The 15,352-nt window shown below is 35.8% G+C and overlaps 1 protein-coding gene across 4 annotated transcripts in view; it reads right to left on the bottom strand.

The window, feature by feature from the left end:
• The window catches only part of ADGRB3 (adhesion G protein-coupled receptor B3), a 711,230-nt gene that overhangs the window by 381,288 nt on the left and 314,590 nt on the right, over positions 1–15,352 (bottom strand). For all 4 annotated transcript variants that reach the window (XM_038554438.1, XM_038554440.1, XM_038554441.1 and 1 more), the window contains 2 exons: positions 10,088–10,189; positions 9,610–9,716 (listed from right to left, as the gene is read on the bottom strand). In XM_038554438.1, the coding sequence (XP_038410366.1) occupies positions 9,610–9,716; positions 10,088–10,189 (209 nt within the window). The remainder of the gene's footprint in view (positions 1–9,609; positions 9,717–10,087; positions 10,190–15,352) is intronic.

The raw sequence follows: 15,352 nt of genomic DNA, 5'->3' as shown, positions 1-15,352 counted from the left end.
TGAGGTTGAAAGATTTTGCATTGGCAACATTTCCAGGCGCAACATGACAAAGGCCACTTTCATACACAGCCCATTCTAGTCACATGTATATACCTAACTTCAAGGAATGAAGTAACACAATCCTCCCACATGGTGGAAAATTAGATATCCCTTAACACAGTTATGTCTTGTGATGGTATGGAACTGGCCAGCAATCATTTAATTTCTTTGCATTCATCCACCAAAATTTTACCTTTTTTACGTTTTACTTTTCTTTTTACATTGTTTACCATTTTACTTCTTTGCATTCTTCTGACAAAACTTCAACCTTAGATAAAATCTACCACTGTGCTTCTTAAACTTTATTGTACATATGAATCACAGGAGGAGCTTTTCAAAATGCAAATTCTGATTGAGAAGGTCTGGGATATGGTTTCAAATTCTACATTTCTAACAAGTTCCCAGGTGCTGCTTGCTGATATTTCTGGTCTTCGGAAAACATTTTGGCTCCAACAAATGCCTTCTCTGCACCTGCGTCCAAGTAGCTCAACTGTGCTAGAGAAAAATCACAACTAAACTGACTAGCTGCACTCTAAGTTCTTTATTTCAAACCTCAGTACAATACAACTTTTGGCAAACCCTAAGCACACCTGCCTCAAACTATTCTTTATTGTCCTGCCTTCCTCATTTCCGAAAATGACATTACCATCAGCCAAATGTGCTCACTCAACCTTAATGAAGGATAACTTCATCTCTCATCTGGATTACTGCAGTAGGCTTGACAGGTTCCAGTCTTGCTATCCTGTAGTCTATTCTTAGAGAATATCAGATGACGATCTTTAATTTTTTTTTTAATTTTTTTTATTTATTTATGATAGTCACAGAGAGAGAGAGAGAGAGAGGCAGAGACATAGGCAGAGGGAGAAGCAGGCTCCATGCACCCGGAGCCCGACGTGGGATTCGATCCCGAGTCTCCAGGATCGCGCCCTGGGCCAAGGGCAGGCGCTAAACCGCTGCGCCACCCAGGGATCCCGACGATCTTTAATTATAATGAATTACAGCATTCCTTACTATTAAAGGCTTCCTATTGTATTTAGAATAAAATTCAAACTCCTAGCAAAGGTCTTCAAAGCATAGAATTATTTTTTCCCTACTTAGTTCTCCAACTTCATCTCATGACATTCTCTTCTTGCTCACTACCTCTGGCCACTAGATCATCTTTCTCTTCCTCAAAGACTTCAAAGTTTTTCCAAATATTAGTCCCTCAAATAGAATGTATTCTTATTCTTTGATGCACTCATTCTCTTCACTCTTTGCATGTCTAGATCCATCTCATTTTTCAGGGCACAGTTTTAAATGTTATCTCCTCATAGAGACCTTTCTTTATCTTTTTTTTTTAAGATTTATTTATTTTATTCAGAGAGAGAGAGAGAGAGAGAGAAAGACTGATAGGCAGAGACACAGGCAGAGGGAGAAGCAGGCTCCATGCAGGGAGCCCGACATGGGACTCGATCCCGGGTCTCCAGGATCACACCCCAGGCTGTAGGTGGCACCAAACCACTGCGCCACCGGGGCTGCCCTGACTTTCTTATCTAAAGCAGTCCCCAAACTTTATCTCCTACCTTGATACTTTGTTAATTTCCTCAACATATCACAATGTGTAGTTATATATCTTTTCCTGTCTACTTTATTTGTATGTGTCACATTCAAGTTTCATCTTCAGGCCCCTGCACTCTGTTGCACATAAAGGTCAGTGGATATTTTTAAAATAAGTTAATTGGTAATTGAATGGATAGATGAATGATTGAATAATAGGGTACATTTTCTTTTATAAAGATTTTTTTCCTTTGACATTAGCCTAATTCTCTATAAAGTATATTCTATTAAATCATCCTATGAATAAGTTTCAAGTCCATGAATTTCAATGGCTAAAACTAACCCTAATATTTCTTCTCCAAGTCACACTAAATCCATAATTTAGGAGAATCTTAAAATTCTCCTAGGTTTTTATAGATATAATTAGTAATACATTTTCAGTTTTAAAAAAGGATGTAAAATATACCTTGAAAAGTATTTCATTATATATCTATAAAATGGATTCCTTTAAAATTTCCTAGGAAACATTATTATATGTATTTAATTTTTTTCTTTTTTATAATACAATTGAAATTTATTGGTTTAGTATAGTAATTCCTTTAAGGCTGATGCTTTTGCCACTAAAACTAGAAAAACTCTATATAAATTACAGAAATCATACTCCTTAGACCATCAGAGAGCTATGGATGAAATAAACTAAATTTCCAGAAAAAGGAGATCCTTTCTAAGGTAACCAACAATTTTAGTCATGGGTGTGGGGGTTTGTTAAATCTGGATAAAAAATGAGGGACAGGTGTAACTCTGGAAGAGGAGCTCTAGTGAAGAAAGAGAAATTAATGTTTTTCAGTTGCCCAGGGTTAGGGAAATGTATTAGAAATTTGAAGATCCCTAAAAATCTTACTGGAATTTTTCTCCATGAGACATTTGTAAGTTTTTGAAATGTGTAGGAAGCTGAGAAATTAAGATGAAAACTTCTAAAATGCAGAGTATAATTTTCTCCATCCTTGTTAAGTATGCATTTGGAAACAAATTTGAAGTTGCTTGGGCAGAAAGCACTGAGCTGGTACCTTTTGAAGGGCAGAACTGAATCCAATTTCTCAGTGCTGATGGGATAGGCAAACATAGGCTCTCCATCCAAAGCCTTTAACATACACAGTGGAGAAAGGAGGACTAAACAGAAATAGTCTTACTAAAACTGCAAATCATCCTCAACCCAGATCAAAAGTTGATTGCACTGAAGTATCAGCTCCTCACTGTATATGAATAACAAAGAAAAGGAGGAATGCTTTTAGTGGACACTGACCTTATCTAAACCCTACATGTGCTTTTACACAATGTCTGGCACTTAATAAAAATGAGTATATATGCCAGTTGATGTGATTAATAATATAAGCCCATTCACAAGTTATCCAGATATTAGATTTCATTGGTAAGTAATTTAAAATGACTATGGTTAAATTATTAAAGATAATAGAGAAGAAAAAAGGACAAAATAGTCTCTGTCAATTCTTTGATGGAGAATTCTACAAGAGTTGAAATCTTAAAAAACAAGACAAAACAAACAAAAAACATTTAAAATGTATATTTTAGAACAGAAGTTAGTGAACTTTAGCCTGTGGATCAAATCTAGCCCATTGCCTGTTGTTGTACAAAGTTTTAATGGACCATTATCATGTTTACTTATTGTTTATGGCTATTCTTGTGCTATGACAGCAGAGTTGAATAGTTAGAATGGAGACTGTACAGGATGTAAAGTCTAAAATATGCACTGTCTTCTTCTTGAAATATACTGTGAACTTTAACATATGAATTGCTTAGAACCCCAATATTTAGTTAACATCTTACTTCTTTTTTTTTTCCCCCATCAACTTCTTTAGGGTAGATAGCATTCAATAAATGTGAGTTATTGTTATTTGCTGAATACTCTGTGAACTCAGAATTTTATTCGGGACCACATAGTTAGATAGTTTGGAATTGTGAGCTTGAACTCAGATCCTAAAACTTTAACTTGTGCTCCTGAATGAAAATAAGAGGCTTCTGTCCATTTTAAAGAAAGTAACGTTCTTCAACTTTTCCTTGGCATTGTTGAGTTTTTCAATAATTATCTGAGCTCTGGGAGTGAGGGCTCTGACAAACTTGAAATTTGGCAACAAGAACAAAGAGGCATCCAGTGCTTGTCATGAGAACTTAACAAGGGTGTCTACACTCTTCCAGGAGGGGGTCATGTAATTAGAGGTATGTGTATATGAATGCCCAAATAATGTTGCAACTAGTAATAATAATAGTTCACACTTACTGAATGTGTACTATGGTAACAGTTCCATTTAATTGGTCCTGGGTGACCCCACTATTGATGTTTTTAAAGAATTCCCATGCAATCATAATGTTCACCCAGGATTGAGAAACCTCTGATTTAGCTTCTTCTCCCTGCTTTCACCATCATCTGCTGTGTTCCAGCCATATTATATCACAAAAAACTGTCAGATCAAGTAAGTCCTGTATCTCAGGTTCACTTACTTCCACTTAATTAATGACTATTTGAACACAAAAATCATCTGCTAGTTCTCCTGGCTGGCTGGGACATAGTATTGGGATCTTTGTTTCTTAATTGCTCATTAAAAAAAAAACAAGACTTACATATTTTTTGACTCAATAAATATCTGTTGTAAGCAAAAACTGTAGTGGCTATTGTCTTTCCTCTAAATAAGCTGCAGTAATAAAATTTATTATCCTCATTGAATCACTATATTGTACTCTTTTTTAATTTTTTATATTTTTTAAAGATTTTATTTATTTACTCGCAAGAGACACAGAGAGTCAGAGGGAGAAGCAGGCTCCATTGCGGGACTCAATCCCGGGTCTCCAGGATCAGGCCTTGGGCTGAAGGCGGCACTAAACCGCTGAGCAACCCAGGCTGCCCTCTATATTGTATTCTTAAGACTAATATAACACTGTCTGTTAACTACACTGGAATTAAAATAAAGTAAAGAAAAAAAATAAAGAAAAATAAAGTAAAGTAAAAAAAAAAAAAAGAAAAAAGTATTATCCTTTTAGACAGTGTGCTAGGTATTTATGCAATGAGGTATTGTACAAAAATTGTTATATGTGAAGAGTTTTATTACAATGGAGCAAAATTCACCTGGAAGGTAGAAAATATACAAAAAAAAAAAAAAAAAGCAGTACATCTATTCTCTGTCTCTCTCTTTGTCTTTGTCTCTTTAGGTCTCTTTCCCTCTCTGTATTTCCTTCTTCCTTCAAGCCTCCCCTAAGGGAAGATATCTCTATTTCTATCTCTCTATCCTAATAAACCACCCACAGGAGAAACAAGTTCTCAAACTAGGACTCAAGCTCTTTGACATCCCCTTCCACAAAGTCAACCTTTTGATGATAGACTACTGCTCCTACTTCCATATTTATTTGTTTGTTAAATGAAGGTTTGAAAAGTAAGAGTTTTAAGGGACAATGACTTAAAAGGGAACATTTATACCTAACTCTTCATATTTCCATATGGAAGGCTTCCACTAGAGCAATGTCTTTGACCTTTCTCAATCTTCCATCACTCACTTCCAAGGAAAGAGGAATGGCATATGCCTAATGAATTTAGGAAAAGGCATTGGTACATTTGGTTCAACTTTTATTTTAGAACTCTCTACATGCAGAAATATATATCCTGCCAGTTCTATGGAGTCTGTCAGTTCAAGTGTAGGGGAGTGTATGTGTATGTGCATGTGTGTGTGCATGTATGTATGTGTATTTGTATGCGTGTAAAAGAGAGTAGGGAGAGAGAGAACAAGAAAAACTCTCTCTCAGAGAGAGAGAAAGGAGAGATAGGAAGAGGTTGTCTGTGATTCCCCAGGTATACCAGACACAGTGAGATCTGTTTATTTAATCCAGGGAGAGACTGCCTGCCCCACTTCGCCCACAATATTCATTCTTCTTCAAAGAGCTTTATGAGTAACAAAAAATAGTTTTCTCAGTTTGTCCGACTCCTCTACCTGTTTCTCAGTGGATTCTAAAATTATTTCTACTTTGTACGGTATAAAATTCAGAAAATATCCCAGAATTTGAAAGGAAGTATTATGCTAATACAGGACTTTCAAGAATCCTATTACAGTTTATTCTACTCTCAATGTTTCAAAATTTTGTGCATTCATTTGTGATTTGTTTTTTTTTTTATAAATAACAGTTGGATCATGTTTAATTTTATATCTTATAAGGTTTCCAACAACTTCCTGATTATTAGCTTATTGAAATTCCTCTGCAATGGCCAGATAATTTCATAAAATAATGTCATCAATCACTCCACATTTCTAGATACTTTTGGGCTAGGAAAATTCCACATGAGGGATAATACTTATTAATTTCATGTGGTTAAAATTCATGAACATTAAGTCTGGTGTATCACCTGAGAACCCTCCAGCTGCCACTATGCTCCTACTGATTAGAAAAGTGGCAGAGTCATTCTTTATAAGCATCTACGGAATATCTAGTATATGCTTAGCATTGTGTTCGTTGGTAGAGAAATAAAGATTAAAAAAAACCATGGTTTCTGTCCTCAAGGAATTCAAACTAAATGTTCAGTGTGACGGATTAGTGATTTTATATATTAAACTGATTAACAACTTCATCTGTTTACCTCAATTGGGTTATAATTATGAGAGTTCACAGAACATACTGAACTAATGTTTTCACCGATGAAAAAATGTCCTTTCAAACTTAGTTTATTACATATAATTTTGTAAAATGGGTATTTAAAATATTGTAATCTATGTGGATATGTACATGTATTGTACATGTGCATATGCACATGTAAAAGAGTTGGAAAACATCTACCTATTTAAAGTAATTCTCTGTAGTAGGTAACAACATTTAATGAGTTTTATAAGTAGAAAGGGGGCAAAAATGAAATCTCTTAAAGAAAATAGAACAATTAAATTGTGAAATAATATTCTACTAAAGGAGAAGATACAGAGACTTCAAAGTAATTTTAGACTTTATGGCATCAGAACTATTTTTTATCACAAGTACTATCTAGCTTTGCTACTCAGACAAAGCATGAGAAGCAACAGGAGTAAGAGTATGAAGCGAAGTTGGCTTTATTTCCATCTCCAGTTGACTTATTAGAATACACATGATTAAGTTGATGTATCAGGTAAGTATCATTTAAGGCACAGATTTGTCCTATACTTCCCTAAATATGTAAAGAAAATCATGACCCATAGGCAAGTACTAGATGTGTGTATGTATGCATATGAAAGTGTGTGTATATTTCTGTATGTGTATATAACCATAATTCATTTGTGATAATACGTGTAACATCAATCTTATATACCCATCTTCTAACCACTCATCTATCTGCCTTCCTATCTACTCCTCCATCTGTATCTATTTATATTTTTCCACATGTACAGTTCACATTAATAATATGTTCAGTTCTAAAATTTTACTCTTTTTGAGATAATATTTTAATTCGATGTATTTTCCGTACATGTAGATATTAATACCTCCTGGTTACAAAGATCTTTTAGAATCTGTAAGCATTTCACATATATGGTATATCATTTGCTTTTCTCTAAAATCTCCAGAGATGTTAAGATGATGCTACCAGCTTCATTTTGCAAATAAACCAAGACTTGAGATCACAGGACTTTTCTGAAAAACACAAAACCTGAATCTGCCCCCACTACCAGAATTTAGGGCAGATGGTTTCAAATCAAAAGTTCAGGAGGTAGCATGGCCTCTAGAAAAGATGTTAAGCTTTGGAACAATTGTACCTCCACAACTTTCATTCTTTGCCTCACAAAACTGGATTGTTCTCCTGTAGATTTTCAGATTCTTTGTAAATAAGCCAATGCAGGGATATCCACCTTGTGTATTTTGAGCATTGGAATTGGTTCATCAAAGTGCCCTGGTGCCTGTCTAGTACTTTGTAGGAGCTGAATACACACACTACTTTTTATTCTACAATATCATGCATTTGATTTATGTATGCCAGTCAGCAAAGGCATAGATGCATTGGCTGTCAAATTATTGATTGAATGATTTCTATGGAATTCACAATTTGAGATCAATTCTTCTATTTCACAGAGTGTTTCTGTTTCTGTTCATTATCAGTTGATCTGTACTCACAGACTGCAAACTCATTTAAATATTACTATTTAGAGGTGCCTGGGTGGCTCAGTCAGTTGAGCATCTACCTTCGGCTCAGGTCATGATCCCGGGATCCTAGGATGGAGCCCTACATCAGACTCCCTGCTCTGCCTCCCTCTACCTCTGCCCTCTACCTCTGCCTCCCCCTCTCTCTGTCTCTCATGAATAAATAAATAAAATGTTAAAAAAGCAAATAAATATTACTATATAAAGCACTGAATTTAGAAAGTAAAATCTTTCTGCAAGCAAGTGATATTTCTTATTAAAAAATTTATAAGAATTGATTTATGATTTACTTAATATATGCAATTATTTCCATTCATTACTGGATTAACAAGAGTTGAATATGGATATTATTAGGATTAAATAGACAAAGTTGAATGTCTATAATTAGAGAAAAATTAAATTCATAAGGACATTTTTGGTTAATCTTAATTCTTAAATATATTGGTCTGAGTATTGACAGTTATTAGTAAAAGAAATTTTACATTTCATATTCTTACATTTTATATCATAAAACAAAGCTACATATTATATTCTCTGTGTATATATGTGTATATATATGTGTGTATATGTATGTGTATGTGTATACATGTGTATGTATGTGTATACATACATATACACACACATTTCAATTTTGACAGAAATAAGGCTCAGTGAAGCCAAATGTCAATTACTGATATACACATAAATATATATTATTAAATATAGGTATTTGTGTGTATCCAGCATATATTGACATGTAGTAGGTCAGTATTTCTGTGTAACACCCATATGTATACGTATGTGTACATCTATATATGTATTAATAATAGGAATAAGGTTCTGAGTAGTTACATAATTATCAATTCAATTACTATTACTGATTTGGTAAGTAAACATATTAGCATTTTGTTTTTGGATTTTTTAATGTGATTTTTTTGTTTTTTTAATAATCAAGTATATTTACTTCATCAGTATGAGTAATTATTGTATGAGCTAAATCTCCATCTACAAGGAAGAATCTTCTTTAGATTTTTCTAAAAAAAAAAAAGAATTGTGTATATATGTGGGTGACAGTAAAAAAGTTAAAAGAAAACATAATCTCAACAAAACTTAAAGTTTTTAAAATTAAACATCATCCTTGTCAATGTTCACCTTTCCAGCTGGTTCATGATCATATCTGTTATAAACCCCACAATGTTTATTCAGTTTTTATACATTGATGGAGTTCCTCCTGATTGTCAGGATGAAATGACAATAGTCTCCAATAATGACAATGACTTGCAATAAATAATCAAGCAAAATTTATCTGTGCTCAAAATATTCATACATCATATTTTTTGAATAATTCAATGATGTGTGGGAACAGAGGGGCTATTTTTGAGAAATTTGGCCCACTTAATCTTTTGCAAGTAATTAATTGGTGCAATCACATTGTCATTCTTTCAATGTCTTAATGTCAAAATGCAGGAAGAAATTTGATACCTAAGTGACACAGCTTATCATTTCCCAAGTACTAAAATGTTAAGGAACATAATTTAAAAATGTATGGTATTTTGAAGTCACTCTTATATGCTATTTCATACACAGTTACGCTGATCATGTTATACAGTGTAACTCCTATAGATAAAACTGAATAATAAATTTTGGTCAGGCCTTGTCCCCACTCGAAAAGGAATTCTTTCATTTAAATAGCAGGATCCGTAAAAAGCCAAATCCTAGGAATGAAAGAGTTTAGCACTGACTTCTAAAAATCAGCTTTCTGTCACATCACTTTTTCCTTCAGGCATTTTTTCAGAGATTTTGGCTGATTTGATTAGAAAGCAGAAGGTTAAATTCTCACACAGCGATCATGAGAAAAAAGAGAAACAGAGCAAGTACTAAAGCTGGCTTTGCACCTACTGAATGCTGCAAGTGTCTGTACTCATTTGATATGCATCTTGCAAAGCTCGGCTGTTCCCAGAAGGCCACTCCATGAAGGCTGAGAGAGCAGCGTCTGCTAGTGGTGCCTGAGAGTCACAAAGAACAGAGAGAAGCTTTATAACAGAGATGCTAGAAGGCATCATATCATTGGGAGGCAGGCTAAAAGCATTGGGTTTGTACATTCTGTTGCCTTAAAAAAACATGCATATGAAAATATTACGCTGATGATTTTTATAGCCCATGTGAATCACACAGAGAAACCATTGCATTAGCAATAATTTCTAGGTCTCTTCATTGGCTCCATCTATGAAGCACTTTACTAAAATTACTTTATGAATTGCTTATTGGGCAGATTTATCTTGCATAGAGGACAAAAGCATGACTTCATAAGCAACCATAGCATGCTGTTCGTGGATGGTGATCATCGGGTAGGTTTGGGTGGGTCGTCATACTTTACCTGTGGCATTCAGCGGGCACTGATTGAATGCCAAGTCACCTGCCGGGGTCCTTTTCCACACCATCGACATCAGATAATCCTCTGGGCATATTTCATAAGGTGCTGCAATTTAAAACAGAGGGATTCAAATGCCAACAGTGTTTGTTTTTGTAAATATTGGCAATAAACGGTCCTCAAATGCATCTCTCTATCTGCAGAGCTCTTTCATTTTCCTTAACGTGTATCATTTGCTGAAATCTTAGTGATGTCTTTATAAACAAAAAAACCACCAGGTTTCATTTCATTATCTTCAAAATCTTCACAAAAATGTTCTTTTCTTTTCAAAGTGCATACTGTGGAGACTTTTTTAAAAAGACATTTGAATTTGCTTATAAATTGAACATTACATTCAAGCATATAAATCAAAAATCTTTCCAATATTCATAATGTTTTGAAATATTGTGCAATAAAATGATTTCCAATAAACTAAAAGCCATATTAGAATTATTAACTCTAAGTGTTAAGACAAGTAAACATAAAGGGCAAAAATATGTAACTTTTTATTCTTCCTCCAAGAGCAATGATGTCAATCAGACTACATCATATAAAAATAAACTGATTTGATCTTTTGGCCTTCATATTTTCAAAAATTCAATTTAATTACTGAGATGATACAGTTAAAGGGAATTTCAAGAATAACAGACGTTTACCAGAAATATTTTAATAGGAAGCCAAAGGCTTTGTAAAGTCTGTCTATACCGGGTCTAAACATCTTGCTGTCAATACAATTTGCTCCTGGATAGAACATACTCCTTTCTCTAGACACCTACTCTTGTGCTTTTCACACAGAACAGTCATGGATGTGTTCACATATTTGTTTTCCCTACTTGCTTGGCATCTTGTCTTCTCATCTTTGTATCCTGCACCTAAAGGTTTGTCTGGCACATAGAAGTTGTTCAAAATTGAATAAACAAATGAATCAATATTTGAACATATCAAAACCTTTAATAAGTAAATAAGGACCAAAAAAATAAGTACCTCATAGGTATATACATGAGTGTGACTTCCTGGGAGAGATTTCTTCCTTTGAGGACAATATATGATTTAATCCATGCTGATCATAATCAACAGGCACTGATTCTACTTCCAAATTTATGAGATCATTAGGATATATTATAATTATTAGTGGGCAAGAATACAATTTAAGAAATTATAATCTTGAAATAATATTTTTTTTAATCTGGGGTAGCAGGGGCAGAAACATTTGCTCTTCGTGGGAGTGGGGATCAGACAAAATGGGCAGAGGGGTTCTCAGCTTGCTAATCTCCATGGTCAGTGTGGAAGGGGGTGGTTACAGGTGTTTGGCTGGTGGTAGCTGATGCAACCCTTCATTTATTCTTCTGTTATTTCTATTCTTGCCATATTGGAGGGGCTGTCCCTACCTTCATGTGAGTTATTTTTGTGTGTGATTTTTAAACATTTTATAATTTTTGATTTTTGATTTATGATAACTCCACCTCTATTAATCATCACTAGTTGTAGGCCCAGCAGACTCCATGGCAAATCATGCTTTTGGGTCCTGGGAAAGGGCCAGGCCAGCCTGAGCTCTCCTGTCCCCTGTCACAGCCTGGACACGTAAGACAAGATAAGATGAATGGTTTAAACATGTGGGCATTTTAGAACTGAAAGTGACACTGAAAATCACCTATTCCATTTCCTTCTTTACAGATGAGGGCACCAAGGCCCTAAAGAGGCTTGTTCAAGGCGACTGAGCTGGTGGAGGAATCAACAGGACTAGAGTCTAGAATCCTAACTCCTCAGTAGCCTTTGCTTTGACTTCCTGAATATCTTCTTTGCTACTTGCAATTATTCAAGGTAATTGTTCTCATGCTGAGTTTATATATATATATATATCATCTAGGTGCCCATTAAAATATTTAGGAACAGTTTCCAATTTAGGGAATCTTCGTTTGGTGGATGGTTTAGCAGATAATTCAACCTTTGCCAGCCCCATTTTCACAATATATTTCCACTTTACCCCACCAGTGATCTCCTAAGGGCCACACCTAATGCACTCATCTCAGTCATCACTCACTGGACTGTCACCACAGTGCTTTATACTCTGACTTCTCCCTCCTCCTTGAGAATACTTTCTTTGGGGTTCTAAAAAGCTATTATTCTCTCTCAGGGCTCCACCAGACACTTGGACAGTTCTTTCTTGGTCCTTGGCCCCTATGTCCTTTGCAGAATCATCCATGCCCAATTTTTTCCTTTGTTAAATGCTTTCCTTAGATAATGTCAATGTATTAATAATAGTAATAGTAATAGTAATAATAGTATTAAAAGTCTTACATGCATGGACTCATTTAACCTTCCCCAATAATCTTATGAGGTAGAGATTAGTAGTCTCCTTTACCACATGGGGAAATAGGCAACAGAGAGATAAATAATAATAATAATTATTATTATTATATAATTAATATAATTATATATAGTTATATAACTATTATTATTTAAGATTAATCATGATATTATTATTATTTAAGATTCTAAACATTCTTTTTATTATGTGTTGGTTCTAGAGGAAAAACTAAGTAAAGGAGTGGATGAATGGAGGAGGAGAGGGATGGGGGGCATCATCACCACCCCTCCCCCTTCAGGAGCCAAGTGTGCCCTTCTGACCTCTTCAACTTATCCAGGCTATGATGGGGGCAGGAGGTCTTAGTGAGGGGGGAGAACCTCATTGGTTCACTCAGCATTTACCTGACCTGTGCTATGCTCTGTTCTAGGGAGAGTCAGTGGTGTATGAGAGCAGCACTCTCAGCCTCTTGGAGCTTCCAGTCAAAGGGAGGAGGCAGAAGGTCAAGCAATTGAACATACCATTACATGAGGACGATTATGATAAGCTCTGCAAACAGGAACTACAGAATGTTATTTCAATCTAAAATTTGAAGAACGGAGAAAGGCTTCTTGGAGGAAGTGACACTTTACTGTGACTGGCTGGCTGCCTGGAGTGCAGCAAGTGCTGTAGGCAGAGTGAACTGTATGTACAAAGGCCTGGAGCAGAGAAGAGGTTGGGGCCTCAGAGCAGTGGAGTTGGAGGGAAGAATTTTAGGAGTATGGAGTGATGGGCTGGTGGACAGGCTAACAGTAGTGCCTGCAGGGACCTACAGGCAGCTACTAAGGGTTAAACAAAATATCAACATAATTCAATTTTTAATTTTAAGAAGATCGGTTTGGGTGATGGACATTAAGGAAAGCACGTGACGTAATGAGTACTAGGTGTTATAGAAGTCTGATGAATCACTGACCTCTACTACTGAAACCAATAGTACATCATATGTTAATTTATTAAATTTAAATTAGGGCAGCCTGGGATCCCTGGGTGGCACAGCGGTTTAGCGCCTGCCTTTGGCCCAGGGCGCGATCCTGGAGACCCGGGATCGAATCCCACATCGGGCTCCCGGTGCATGGAGCCTGCTTCTCCCTCTGCCTGTGTCTCTGCCTCTCTCTCTCTCTGTCTCTCAGTCTTTCATGAATAAATAAATAAATAAAATCTTAAAAAAAAAATAAAAATAAATAAATAAATAAATTAGGGCAGCCTGAGTGGGTCAGCGGTTTAGCGCCGCCTTCGGCCCAGGGCCTGTTCCTGGAGACCTTGGATCGAGTCTCACATCAGGCTCCCTTTGGGGAGCCTGCTTCTCCCTCTGCCTGTGTCTCTGCCTCTGTGCGTGTGTGTGTATGTGTGTGTGTGTGTGTGTGTCTCATGAATAAATAGATAAAATTAAAAAAAATTAAAAAATAAATTTAAATTAAAAAAATTAAAGCAAAAAAAAAAAAGATCAGCTTGCTTTCTCTGGGCAAAAGGGATGGGAGAGTAGTAGGTAGGGCAAGACAATTGAAGAGGTTAATGCAGTCCTTCAGTGCTGAGACGATGGTGGCTTTAGGTAGGATCTTTAGACTACAGATGAAGAAAGGGGAGGATCCCTGGGTGGCTCAGTGGTTAAGTGCCTGCCTTTGGCCCAGGGGATGATCCTGGAGACCCGGGGATCGAGTCCCATGTCAGGCTCCCTGCATGGAGCCTGCTTCTCCCTCTGCCTCTCTCTATCTCTCTCTCATGAATAAATAAATAAAATCTTTAAAAAAAAAAAAAAGAAAGGGTAGGCACAGATAAATTTAGAAAGTAGTAGACTAAATGATGTGGGGAATGAAGAATATTGCCTGATTTCTGAGCTGGAGAACTGGGCATAAAGTGGAACTATTTATTCTCTAGTATCTTCTACCTTTAATCCAATTTTCATGCCATATTAACAAAGTAATCTCCAAAATGAAGCTTAATCCCATAACTTGCTGCTTAAACCCTTTCCATGGTTCTCCAATACTGACAGGATAAAGATAACTATGCTCTCTGTGATAAATAAAGGCCCTTCTAGCAAGCTCTAAGCTAGCATTCTGGTTATGGTTCATATTTATACTCCTATACATCAGCCGCACAGAATTAATTCTCATCCTCCAAATATTCCACACCAGGTCACACATTCTCCTGTGTTTCCATAAATGTGAACCAAAACTACTTTAGAATACGAAAAAGAGGAAAATCATAATAAATGTTAAAACTCACAAACTACATTATACATAGTTTATGACATAATTGAATTCTATGTAAAACAGCTAGTCTATTTTTAATAAAGGTACACCATTAATTAAGCTATTAGAAACTTTACACTTAATTATTCTTTTTTTTTTGTTCCATCTACACATCCACCTTCTGTTCAATATCTTTCTCCTTAAAACTTTATTTGTAATCCTTCACTTTCACTTCACTTGTATTTTATTCCGTTTGTCAATGTTTTTAAACTACAATTTTCTTTAGTTCCATGATGAAATTTGAAAAACATTTCATAAAAAGAGTTGCCAGAGCATTCATTTTTCTTTCTGATTTAATCTTGACCCAAACCAATGAAGAAACTATTTGCACCCTAGACTTCCTCATTCCTCTGTTGTGGGTTCAGAAAACTCTTCACACCTATTGTTATTCTGCCAAAAATCAGCCTCCTTCCCTGCGCCCTTCCCCCACCGTCGGCCGGCTGGTCAGAAGCTCTGGTAATTGCAAGCGTTAACCACTAGATGGCACAGGTGGGCCAACAGGGTGAAATGTTTACCGGGCTCGCAGCTGAAACTGATGAAGTTCAAAATTAAGGTGGGCAGAAGTAGTAATTGTCAGCTGGGGAATATATGGGTCAGCGCCTTTTTAATATATATATATATATTTTTATATTATAATAT

The sequence above is a fragment of the Canis lupus genome, chromosome 12, assembly GCF_011100685.1.
Source record: "Canis lupus familiaris isolate Mischka breed German Shepherd chromosome 12, alternate assembly UU_Cfam_GSD_1.0, whole genome shotgun sequence".
In the NCBI taxonomy this organism is placed as follows: Eukaryota; Metazoa; Chordata; class Mammalia; order Carnivora; family Canidae; genus Canis; species Canis lupus.
This window is presented reverse-complemented; position numbering and strand designations above follow the sequence as displayed.